Source organism: Erigeron canadensis, chromosome 7 (genome assembly GCF_010389155.1).
Source record: "Erigeron canadensis isolate Cc75 chromosome 7, C_canadensis_v1, whole genome shotgun sequence".
Taxonomy (NCBI): Eukaryota; Viridiplantae; Streptophyta; class Magnoliopsida; order Asterales; family Asteraceae; genus Erigeron; species Erigeron canadensis.
The window spans coordinates 15,248,772-15,262,435 of NC_057767.1; the positions used below are offsets into that span (position 1 = coordinate 15,248,772).

At 31.5% G+C, this 13,664-nt stretch overlaps 1 protein-coding gene across 1 annotated transcript; it reads right to left on the reverse strand.

The window, feature by feature from the left end:
- Positions 1 to 1,333: 1,333 nt before the first annotated feature.
- Positions 1,334 to 13,183, reverse strand: LOC122608430 (exocyst complex component SEC5A-like). Its single transcript, XM_043781539.1, has 21 exons — positions 12,833 to 13,183; positions 12,201 to 12,361; positions 11,902 to 11,990; positions 10,953 to 11,147; positions 10,358 to 10,482; positions 10,121 to 10,279; positions 9,178 to 9,282; positions 8,609 to 8,683; positions 8,055 to 8,192; positions 7,805 to 7,966; positions 7,116 to 7,229; positions 6,415 to 6,541; positions 5,855 to 6,065; positions 5,220 to 5,332; positions 4,933 to 5,146; positions 4,115 to 4,208; positions 3,713 to 3,790; positions 3,580 to 3,636; positions 2,926 to 3,075; positions 2,114 to 2,278; positions 1,334 to 1,695 (listed from the first exon to the last, which is right to left on the reverse strand). Exons 1-21 carry the CDS (start codon positions 13,181 to 13,183, stop codon positions 1,483 to 1,485), a joined length of 3,096 nt encoding a protein of 1,031 aa, XP_043637474.1. The 3' UTR covers positions 1,334 to 1,482.
- Positions 13,184 to 13,664: the final 481 nt, after the last annotated feature.

Here is a 13,664-nt window from a genome sequence, read left to right on the forward strand (position 1 = left end):
TTTGCATGAATTTCTTGTGATTTTACTATTTATTTAACAATAAATAAAACGATACACATAATCATGGAATTCATCACATAATTTATATCAATTCACAATTCAAAACTTGTTTGAGGGTTTCAATCTCCATTGAACAAGGTTAAAACTTTTAATTAAACAAAACCCTAATTTTTATTTAACTAAAATCGAAATTAATAATTAATTAAAATAAGAAAACCACTTTAATTAATTAATTAAAATTCAACCAACCCTTAAACCCCCCTTCAAGTTTTGATCTTTGTAATTAATAGATCACAAACCTGGCTCTGATACCACTGTTAGAATATTTGAACATAAACATACAAGATCACGAATAAGCGCAACGGAAGAAATCGAAACATATATGCAATCACATTAATTAACAAAGAGAGAATTGAGACGTGTACCTTATATGCAAAGATCCAATAAGAAAATAATAATAAGATTATTATTTATGCTTAGGGTTTAAAGCAAAACCCCTCCACGATCGCACACTAGACACCCCGGATAATGTATGCTAGTACCCCGATCACGAACCTAAACAACCCTTTGTTTAATAACCCTTAAACTAAAGTCGAAAACCGAAAACCCTTTTGGGGAGGGGTTTCGGCCGAAACAAGAGAAGAGGGAGAGAGGAGAATTTGTTTGTGAATGAATGAATGAAAAACCTAGGAATTAACCCTTGTATTTATAGGGTAATTTTAGGTTAACATTACTTGGAAACTAAGCAACCATCAAGGCTTTGGAAAGCCTTGAAGTAGCCGTCCCCCATATATGGACTTAGGTCCAGGTCCACTTTTCAATTTTCACATTTTAATCTTCCTTTTTAATCAATTAAATATAATTAATCTTTTAACTATGTTTAATTAATTATTTCGTGATCAAACTAATTAATATATTACTTTAATATATCGATTGTTATTATCGAGTTACCGTGTCATTTCGTGTGACCCCGTAGGCTTAAATTATTCCCGGACATGTGACTTATAATAATATGATCATATGCCAACATGTATTATTATATTTGTTAATTCACTATTGTTAAAGTTATAATAAGTAGCAAAACTTTGTTTGAAGTGTATGGGTTGAACCTTTATTACTAGCTAAATAAAAATCAATTGCAACGCAAATTGCAAGTTTGGAAATATATCATGTACGTCCTAATAATTTTTAGTTTCACTCTTGGCCTTTGGAAAAACTAGTATGTGTGTAATAAAAACCATCTAAGGATACATATTAAACTTCTAATTTCACATGCATTTGACCAAATTATCATACTAGTTCACGTTTTATTATTAGTCACGAAAACCAAATTGAATAAAAAGATTACAAGAATACCTTGAAAGTAGAAATAACAATATATACACAAGGTGGCTTAGTTAGAAAAAAATATTTCTATGAATAACGAATAAAGAAGCAACCAATATGCAAAAAATCTCACTAACACCATGCTTTTTTTCAGTATTATAATCTCCATCTTTGGGATGAGTTGAGTGCTTGCGCACTCATAAAAACCGTACTTGAAGCATCCATTGAGCCTCTGAATGATGCATAAGCTACTTTGACTGACTCTGGAGCAAACTCTAACGGAAATGACTCCATAAAACATGCAGTGTTGATCCGAGTTCTCTCAAGCTCATATTGTAATAGTTCTGAGCTGCATTGTTGTGCAAGAGCCTAAACAACCACAAGTTTACACACACATCATTTCCATAATATTACAGTAGCTTGAAAAAGACATACATGGAGTGGAAATTATAAGATATTAAAAAGTTCCTCGTGGAGAATTGGATATTACTTTGTGCAATTATTAAAAGAAGATTGCAGAACAAACAAAGTAATCTCAGCAACGTGGTTAAGATATTAAGAAGCCAACCAAATATATAACCCAGCCCGACCTTATCAGGTTTGTAGATCGCAAAATATATTCTAAACTAGTATTGTCTAGTATAGTAGTCAGAATCTCATATGTTTGTAAGTATTATATGTTTTCATTTATAAGGATAGAGAGAAAAGACCCCCCAAACCAAATTAACAAAATTTATTATGTGTAATTGATAACTAGATGCAAAAGAAAAGGGAGTTAGTTTGTTACTATGAGGTCATCAGGCGATATAGTTCCTTGATGTTGATCATCATCAACACTTTCATGAGAGCAACTCTCGGTAGCTTTTTCTAACAAAATCCCTTGTAACGACTTGAGAGATTCACTTGCATCAGATGTTATATATTGATTTAGTATAGTCTCAAAGTATTCAATCTGCACACACAACACCATTTTAGTTATCGCTTCATCTACCATGGGTAATGTAAATTAAAATATAACTTTATGTGTTATTGATCAAAGTTTTATTTATGATTCCAAAAGTTTGATAATGCTTGCAGACTTGTTGTTTTATAAATACGAGAGTAAGTACCCGCGCGTTGCGGCGGTGAGATGGTGGGGTGATAGCTAGGTCAGGGAGTGTGATAGTCAAATGCCTACGACCTCCGCCCTCCGCACTCGGATTTAAAAATTCGTTGAAAGTATATTGAATGACATCTCTAATGAAAAAACATGAAATTTTAAGAACACCCATACAATTTTTATAATTTATCGACGTATGATTTTTGAGATATAAGATTTTGAATAAATTGGAGGAATAAATAATTTATGGAGGAGAGAGAAAAAAGATGATTGGTTGAGATTTGAGGAGAGAGAAAGGATATTATGGTTATTTTAGATAAATATAGAATAGATGAAAGGGGTATTTTGGGGATGTACTTAAAATCAATATTGAAAATTTCAATTCAATGTTGAAAATCTAGAAGGAATCTGCTTTATAATATAGTATAGATTATTGCATGACTGAAATTTGAGAAAACTAGTAAAGTACCTATGATAATTACTAAATGCATAAAGTTCACCTCAAGCATGAGTTGACAATAACCATTTGCATCGAGTAGCTTGAGATTTGCTTCTTTTTGCTCATGGAAAAGGCTGAGTAATGTGTCAATTAGGCCTTCCACAAGAATTCCAAGGGTCTTGTCAAGCAAGGGTTCACAGCCAGCAAATACCTGCAATCCACTTTCAAACTTCAAGCATTCATATCTAAATAGTAGCCCAATCTTAACAATTTGGAATATAACCTAGGACCAAAATAACCCATTTTTTCAAAGTGTTTGGTAAAAAATTTACCCAATGGGTTGGCCCAATGGGTAGAAGTTTGATAGCCGATACAAAAAGAAGTGGGTCACATGTATGAGCATACTTTGGATAGTAGAACGGGAATGTTATCAAACATATTACTGACTTTGTAAACTACACATAAGTTTGTTACACAAAGTAGCAAATATAACAATACTTTCAAGTTTTTCTTGTTAATTTGAAGAAACTTTAAGTATATTTACTATATTGGTCGGATGAATAAGAGATGAAGGAAAGCAAGGAATGGAGAGTCAAGAGGGCCACCTGCCTATCTTGCTACATCTACTAAATAGTAATAAAATATATCCGATGTGTGCTTTGGATACCTTTCAGACTAACAAAAGAGAATGATAAAATATTAGTATAGAACTTGCCTCTGCATGGACAGTGACAAGAGTATGCATTAATTCCATGGCGGGATCCCGAACACCCTATACAATATGGTAATGTTTAAATCTAAATGAAAGATGTATGTTGTACAATCAATAATAATAAATCTTTTCTCACTTTTACTGCAGGTGCTCCTCCCCATTGTAATCCAGCATCTAACAAATAGTTTGTAGCAGCTGTCCTAACATAATTTGCCTGAATGAGACCGTAAAAAGCTAATCAACTATAATCAATGAGAGAAATTTTAAATCCAACGTCCACCAGGCTCCCAAGCCAATGAAACCATACCCTTTTGACATTCTTAATCATATTTGTCACGCCAATTATATGTAGAAATGTATAAACTTTGGACAAACAAGTGATTCAGTGAACCCAAACCCTTTTGAAATGTTACAAAGTGCACCTACGTCATTTCGACACTTATGCATTAAATTTCATTTGTTATAGTTCCCACATACATATATGTAAGTAAAAGTGTAACCAATATGTAAAATAGATATGTTTTATCGTTTTAGATACCTTAGCAAAAGTATATTTTGCAAGGACTTTTTCTTCAAGCGTGGAAAAGGACTCAACCAACTCTTCTCGATCTTTGTCGTCATCTTCTTCTACACTAAAGGAATTTAATATTTAACTATTAAATCGGGATATACTTATATGCAAGTTTGTTGAACAATTAACCAAAGCTTATAGAATAAGCTATAGAATTTAGCAAACAACAAACATAATAAGTTGGGCATGACTTAGTTTATTTCCTCTTACTTCATGATTGTTAAATTACTATATTTTATATCCATCCTTGTATCTTTTAGCCTATATTAGGGCCATAGAGTTATAGACCAGACACGATGCAATCAAAACCAACAACATTTTTCACCATTATTCTAGCATATCTCAGTGTGAAGCTTATATGAAATATGTTTAAAACCCTTGATTTATCTGAAAAACATTGATCATTTTGGTTATAGACCCACTCAACACTTTTTTTAGCGTCTCCCCTCATTAGAGTCTTTATTGTAGCATCAATATTATGCACTGTGTGCACTTCATATAAATTATCCATAAGTTACACATATATGAAAATTACTTTTTCTCAACAAAAAGTATCAAGCAATAGAAGTAATTAGTCACTTGGGTAGCCAGATTGCTTGCCTTGGAGTATAACGGAAAAAAATACACAAATAACTCAAAAGTGGAGATGTTGATGGTCATAACTAGACTTGACAATTTTGATCCTCGATTTACTTGTTTTCATCTCAACCATTTTTTTATAACAATCATTGGTATATGTCCATAGCTCATGTAAAGGATGAAATAACAATTTGCAATCTACATACCTGGACTTAAGCCACACGTGTTTGTATCTATTGTACATATCGCGAGAAAGATCATCTTTGCAAAATCCGATATTACTCAAAACCATCAATAATTGTTGGTGTGGATCAGTAATGCTTCCAGGACGATGATGATACAAAGTTTCTTCTAGAATATGAGGATATTCTCCATTTGACATATCCTGGCCAAGGTCACCTCCGATCTGCTCCATGTGGCCTGATAAAATTCATGTTAAGTACTAATCATAATATAATTGCCTCGAGTACAAAAGTGGTGGTCCATTCCTTACCAGCAAAGCCAAGTAGACAATTAAAAAACGAAAGCCTAGCAGATTCTTGAGCTTCATGAAGTAGCACAAGAGTATCTTCTGAAGTCGCTTTACCTCTTAAAGACTTAATCATGCTAGAAAAAAGAGTTACCAAGAAAGATGTAATGTCAGTTCAAACTAAATTACTACTGCTGTTTGTATCAAAAAGGAGTTAGCCCCTTCAGAAATTTTGATATCGTATCTATTAGACTAAAATAGATACAGGAAAACTAACATAGTAAGAATCTAACCCATTTTAATTTGGTATACATTTTAAAATCAACATGTTTACCTTTTAGTTAAGTATTTTAGACAAACCTATTTGATCCTCAAGCGATATAACATAGTCCGCATGGGTCAAACCTAGCGTACAAAATTTTATTGTGGATAATATGCTAGTCATATAGTATGTTTCATTTTAATTAATGTAAAGTATGTTTAAGAATTGCTCACCACATTAAGACACAGATTACCCCATATCAACTTTAAAACTTCGATAATTTATTTAGTTTGATAATGTGTGCAATACAAAAAATAGGCAAAAGATTTACATGCCATATCATTTATAAAGTTATAAAAAACCAATTTATAATTTAAAGCAAGATATAGGATCTTACAAATCAATCTGATCCATTGCTGATACCATAACAGAACGAAATGTTAATGGTAAGGAAGAAATAGCATATGGAGATTTGTTCCTTTCTAAAACAGTCACCGGGACCCAAGATTTTGTTTTTGATATTTCTTCAGTTGAAGCTCTCATCCATGAACAAAGCCTTACTATATAAATCTTCGTGCTCTCAAATAGAAGTGTCCGCAGAGATTCAGCTGTTGTCATGAGAAGTAGTTCACAGTAATGCTAGATTTAGAAATTTTGAGCCCTTTACTTATGTTTAATCTCAAGCAAGTCAAACATGTAACTTTGAAAATTTCAACCAAATTTGAAAAAGACTAAGGGCTTAGTTCACCGGAAATTGTATCTTTAACGCATAAAAGCTCATAAATCTTTTATTCAAATAAATTACATCATTATTAAAATAATCATTTTGACAAACTACGTTTGAATATGAAAACCTTTAAACTTGTAAATTTTTGAAGATGAACAACTATTTACTTTGACCTGCTATGTTCCACAACAAAATGAAAAAAACATTTAAACTATCATAAGGTCTATAACCTGCAACTGTTGGTGCTGCTTCTTTTACTTCAAAAGCTTGGCATGCTTTAGATATATGCATTATCGCATCCCTCATATATGGGCAAATAACATTGGACTCTTCAAGTTCTTGAAAAGTGTTCTGGACCTGTAAGATGATATAGGAAAAAAGAAGTGAAATAGAATTATCTCCGGTGCATAGAAAGTGAAAAATTCATGTCATATGATGAAAGCATAAATGTTTGTCACATGAACAACTACTTGCATAACAACTATGCACTTCTTATATGAAAAAAAAGTAAACCTATAACGTTATCCTAGTTATTATGAATCCCTAGTTATAATCCAATCTCATCAACAACTTGTTATGAATCTAATCAAATTACCCCCTACCCATTAACTTGTTAGTACTAATGGTATAACCAAAATAGGTTAGTAACATTTTTTTTTGCATATATGAAGCAATCAAGTTGTAAATTATTTCTTAGAATCATCACATGTGTAGATTCAATAAAATGAGACGAGTTGAGAGATTCTTTACTACTTAGGAACCACCTTTTTAATCAATTGTTTGTTTTTAGTGAATTAGAATATTAATCAGGGTAACCTTTTTATGACAAAAAAATAGTGTTTTCCTAGCTGAGAAAGTAAGTAATGTAAAACATCTATGATTCTTAAAGGAATTAAAAAACTATGCAGACAAATGTACTCTAAACACCTACCTTGGATTCATATACTAATACAGTTTCATGTATCATTGCAGAGACAACTTCAAGAGAATGATTGGAATATCTTCCCTCTTCTTTGACTTCAGTTTTATTCTTGTCACCAGAAACCTGTAAAAAAATTGGCTAAAATATTGGGAAAAAACTAAATGTATGAAGTATTAAACCATAGAAACATCTGTAGAAATTATATGAGAAAAGTTCATTCAAATGTTTACAACCTTCGTTAAAGTAATACATTATTCTTACAATAACCATAATTTTATAATCTTTTTTAAAACCTAGCCTTTCACTAGCTAACCAACCCCGCCCATATTAACACATCTAAAATTTTGTATAGATTTATGAGAGAGCATGTGGTCATTTTTGTGCACTTATATGATCACAAAAAGAAAAGCAATAGGACATCACGCAACCGTGAAAATTCAAGATCTGATTTAAGTGACAAGAGAAATTTGCATGATTTGTGCACCCCAACTATTTCCTTAGGATAGTCTATGTATAAGGACGTCACTTTATTCAAGTATTCAATTATCACACCGCCATTTGGGTTGCATTTTGCCTCATTTCTTTTGGGTATGAATTATCTTACCTATGTAATTCAGGATTGAATGTTTGTTGTTATGTGATCATGAAAATATCAAATACTAATTTTTCAAGCTAAAGTTGGTATAAAAAGTTATTACCATTGCAAACTTTCCACTTGAAACGGAGAGTGCAACTTTCCAAAACGGTGGTATATGATGAATAATCACAGCAGTTAATCTTCTTATATACCATCCTCTTAGAGCATCAAGTTCTTCAACACCCGAATCATTTTGTTGTGAATTTAACAAACTAACGTCCACCTGATAGTAGAAAATAACACTTGCATTAAACAATAATATAAAAATAGATGGAAAATGTCAATTCATTATAAGAAATGACATTGCTCACATATTCATGTATGTCTTGCTGAATTTTCTTCCATTTCTCATCAGACAATGCTTTCTCATGTAGCTTATTTTGCAAGCTTTCCATTTTTGAATCATGATCTAACATACACCTCTCAAGCAAACTACGAATCCTGCGATTCTAATAATCAATCTCAAAAGTTAGTGTTGCATCTTTTAAAAACTAGTCGGCTTCAATGTGATTAGAAATAATAATAAAAAAAAAAAGATAGAAAAAAATATATAAATAGCAGATCTACAACTTTGGGCATTACTTATTTTCTAGTATCATATTATCCATCTAAATAACACATACTAACATATGTGAACTAAGTTCGTATGGAGAAGCTAATATACATTACACACAACACATATAAACAAATTTATACTTCTTACCTTTATATAAACTTCTCATTTGGTTCAATGTTGTCAACCTTGTATTAAAACTACTTTATTTATAAGATTCATAGCCAAAGGTAGTGTATTCGCCTTAAAAAAATAACATAAGGGCTAAAGTATTAGCGAAGGAGAATTGAAACAAATTTAATAGCCTCTCACCTGAATGCCAAAATAGCGTCGTATAGGATCTGACTCGGGTTCCAAATCCAAGAGCAGTCTTACAACATTCTCAAGCTACAACAAGTATAATTAAACTTTATTTCATAGAATACAAAATAGTTAATGTGTTTACTTTTTGATTTAAACTTCCAAAACCAGATTTTAGCAGCATTTGGTACAAATAATACTGACGTATATAAAATGCATTTAACGTAATGCATCATGACATTGACAAGCATGTGAGCTGATAGCACGAATGAGACACAAAAATAATGCAACTCTTTAGTTGCTCATGCCATCACAATCTTCATTTATTTTAACTACATGTGAGAAATTAAATCAAAAGGAAAACAATATATAAAAGGAAATGATATGATAGAGTATATTCATACTTTTGTTCATATTGTCATCAGATTCTAGTTCTACTGAAATTAGCAATATACGTTTATTATGAAAATGATTCTATGATTCTAATGCAAAAAAGAATTATTTATCATAATTAGATTGAACTTTTTTATTGAAAAACTTAGAGTCATGAACCCAATAGAATAAACAAAAAAAAGTCTTACATTTGTTAGATCTATTTGTGGATCTTCCATCGACTCATAAAGCATTCCTTTAAAATCATGCATAATTTTGTCAACCTCTTCAAGAACGCGTTTTAGTATGCCAACCTGCAAGTTATATACCAAATATGGGAAGAAAAACAATTTAAATAAATTTAACCATGCAAGTCATTCAACAGGGTCTCAAAATAACAAATATCAAAGCATTTAGTGACAACTACAGTGACCGAGGAGAGGTTTTTGTATATGTACAAGGAGCTTTCAAAGTTATATTAAACGCAATACCAGGAGAAAGTTTTCTTGAATGGGAGTCTCGTGATTTTAGATACATAATATTTTAAATCAAAAAAGAAATATTTATTCCAACCTTGCTAAGGTTATCTTCGATGTTAAAGACGTCCTTAAGCGTCCTTTATCTTTCATATCATATTCTCACAAATTCTTAAGATCCTTAAATTATTTTTTGAACTGTATATATATCTCCAACCATACAAACATCCTTACATATCTTTTATCATAGATAAACAAAACATAAATACTATGGATATCCTAAGGATATCTAAAAACATGTCCTTAACTATGGACAAATACCATATAAAAAAGCAAAGACAAGCATGCTTCAATGGTATGAACCAAAAATGAGAAACAAAAATATGAAAGGATGTGCTCAAAACACCCCATTAGAGATAGGCTAAGTAGTAATATAATCATTCAAATATATGTTTCTTTGATTGCATTACTTTTACCTTAAGAAAAATACATCTAGTTCAAACAATGATGACAATTAATCACTCTGATCTTAATAGTGGACCTTTATATAGGGACATATAATATGGTAACATAGACATTTATTATTTGACGTGCAGAGTATATAGACAAGCTTACATATATTCAAAAACATAAATAAATAAACAAATGTTGCATAACGAGATGAGAATAATCGTACATGAGAAGGAAGGACAATTGACTTTGCTTTTCTATATTCTCTGACTGCCAAGTCGTATTCTCCCTTACGGATGTTTCCACGGATAGTACTTGGCAAATTGAATAAAGTACGAAATCTCTGAAGCACTCCTTGAACTGCCCTGATTTTTTCTGCTTGAGCCTAATGAAAATGATGGTTTTTTTGAAGAAAAATAAATAATAGAGTACAATGTTAGTCAAAACTATTAATACATTTTACCTGTCTTTCAAGCAGTGGTTCAAACGCCCGATATGCCATTGAATTGACTGCTTGGATAGAGGTATATAAATGAGAGGTTCCACCTTCAGGATCTTCTTCTATTCTTTTTAGTTTTGATTGAATATCTGTAAAAGAATAGGCTCTCATCACCCACCATGACAAATTTATATGCATCACATGCATGAGAAAAAGATATCCAGGGAATTTCATGTGCACAAAAGTTGGCTACTCATACTAAAGAACATCCAAATAAAAAGTACTAAATATGATAATATGGATGGGTTGGGTAACTTATCTAGTTTTCAAACTTCAGAGGTCGGATATAACGATATTTTGTTTGAAATGCTTAAACCATGTGTCGAATATGATTATAGAAGTTGTATGTTTTAATAATAAATCAATATTTTTAAAGAAGTGCTTTAAAAGATTTTTCATGTTCAATATACACTTTGTCAGACTTTTTACACCCATTTGACCTTCTCTTTATAGCTAACCTGTTTATTCTATCATCAAATAGTAGTGATAACCATAGCTCAAATTAATCCCTTCACAAGTAAATGGGTTAATACCATCACATTAATGTCCATGTACCTACCATCAATAGTAGTTTTGCATGAGACGAAGCAGTCAAAATTTTCTTTGACTAGTTGTTTCCTTTGTTGGGTCCATCCTTGCAAGTCTCTTTTCAAAGCCGCAGTGCCAGACTCCAAGTCTGCAGCTGAAGTATATTGGTGTATTCGACTAATGAATAATACTGGATCAAACCTCTCTGAGAAAAACATCAGCTTCTCTGCAACAACATTTGTTTATGTTAGGACTACACAAATAGTCATATTTAACTTTTTTTCACTTAAATAAAGGCTTTTCTTTAACGGTGAATCTAAAGGAAGCTAACAAAATCATAAGATAAAATTCATCAAAAATTGAACTATGTTTATAATCTCAATCTCAATTGCACAAATACACTCATACATACCTATCCATGAACATTAAATAATGCGAATTGGTTCATATAGACTAAGGATAAAATTGATATGGAATTTTAGTTGATAGAATATATCAATGTCAAAGGTTATTGCAATGAAAATTGAACTTAACGTAAGTTTCTATTTGATAAAATGATTCTACTTTCTTCGGATGATAAAGTGCACAACAACTTTAAAACATGAACGAGGAGTTACCGTCTATTTAAGGTTTTTTTTTTTTTTGTATCTAAAGCTATATGCAAAATATTACTTTTCAGAATTCCATACAAAATGAAAATTCCAAAGTTATTTTGTGCTCTAAGAAACAACAAGATGAATATCTAGTTCACGGAATTTCTACTTCAAAGAATGCACCTACTCATAATGTTAGATGTCAGGTTTCATCATAAGCTAAAACAATCCATACTTTATTAGCAAAAAGTCGTCTAATTCTTACATTGTGTACATATATAGAGTGTGAGTATAAATAACATGAAAACCCAGATAATCAAGTAAAGCTTACACGTGTTGTGAGCATGAACGTGCAACTATAAAAACAATAATATAATAGGTGACTACCTCGAAGGTCTGCATCCACTTTTTCGTTGTTTGATGGAGAGCTTGCTGAGCGCTCAGTCATCAACCTCAAAGTTCTACTACTTATGATCCTAGAATAGAAATAAACTAACATTGGTAGTAAATTTTAATAAGTTGTAAAATGATTCACCATCCTTACATTTGTCAATAGTTTCATAATGAGATAAATTAGGACATCAATAACAATAAGGGCAAATGACAACGTACCATGCAAATAACGTAATAACATATATAAAATTATGAGTTTCCATAAAAATAATAATAATGTAGAATAAATTTACCCCAGTCCTAAGGGATCTATGCACTCCATGCCATGGGGCAAGGACTGTAAGTTGTTGAGCCCTTTTGCACCCTTCGTTTGTTTTCTTTCAATTTTTTGAGTTACGACTACTGGAACTGGAACTGCTTTAGACTCCCTCATCTCACGGACCCTTCGAGCAAGCTTAAATACAACACGTAATAAGCAATTAATCATTCAACCAATAGCTATAGATTAAATACAAAATAGCTATTACTATAACCAACTTACTTTTTTTTTTCTTCGGTGAATGACTTAATTAATTTTTGACGCCTTATTTAATGATTGTACTCTTCCTTTTCACCATTGTGTAATCCAAAATTGTTAAAGGGCAATAAAATCTTGTTTAGTTGTGTATAAAATCAAATAATCTAGGTTGTAAACCCGCCCTAAACATTAGTAGAATAGTTCATGGAGACTCAAAGCACATTAAAGAACCCAAATTATGTCACATCATCCGCATAAGTTAACATATGTCATGTTATATATTGGTTCACAACATTATTTTTGTCATTATCTAATTTGGGTTATATAACATGAAAAGTATATTATTCTTTCAAACGAAAAATACAATAAAAAAGGCCCACAAAATTATCTATACTATATATAATATACCTCAGATTCATTGACTTGTTTCCATTTAGTAGGTTCTCCACCTTCCGGAACCTTATCATCATCGTTTTTCTTATTACTCACCTTCTTGTCTCCACTTTTGTGATCATCATCCTCGTCTTCAGACGATATACTAAGCATTTCAACCTCAGATTCATCATCATCATCCGATTCCTCGGAGGGAACCCGACCACGCTTTGCAGAATTCTTATGATGGCCACTTATTTTAGTTTTAGGAATTCGTCCTCCTAAGGTTTGCATGAAATTACCAACACGCTTAGCCTTTGCCTTACCTTTAGCTTTACGCGATTTACCTTTCGACACCACCACCTCTTCTTCATCACTGTCACTCATATTTACTATCTTTCACGTATTGAAATTTTGAGTTCTAAAGAACAATGAAAATTTGATGAGATCTATATCTGTAGTATTTTTATTTGCCATTATTGATGGACAAGAATAGTAAATCAATACATCTACGTCCATTGTTACTATTTTTAGACTCTTTTACAAATTTGGTCCTTGTGCTTAATGAAGAATAACAATTTGGTGTTGAAAGTTCAACATTTTTCATCCTAATTTGTGGATGATTGAAAATTGTGGTCGTTTTGCTATTCAAAATGATCCGTTGTTCTTAACGCTAAATCGTCATTTAATTTTAGATTTATTTTACTCACTTTGAGGAAAAAATAATATATTTTGTCATTCATCTTCCTAGAAAAATGAATGTTATTACTTCACTACTATCAAACTTTTCTTTTCATATTTTTTGCCAAAACAATTGTCTTTTACCTATTCATCCTAATAAATATGATAAATGAGAGTGGTAAAATAT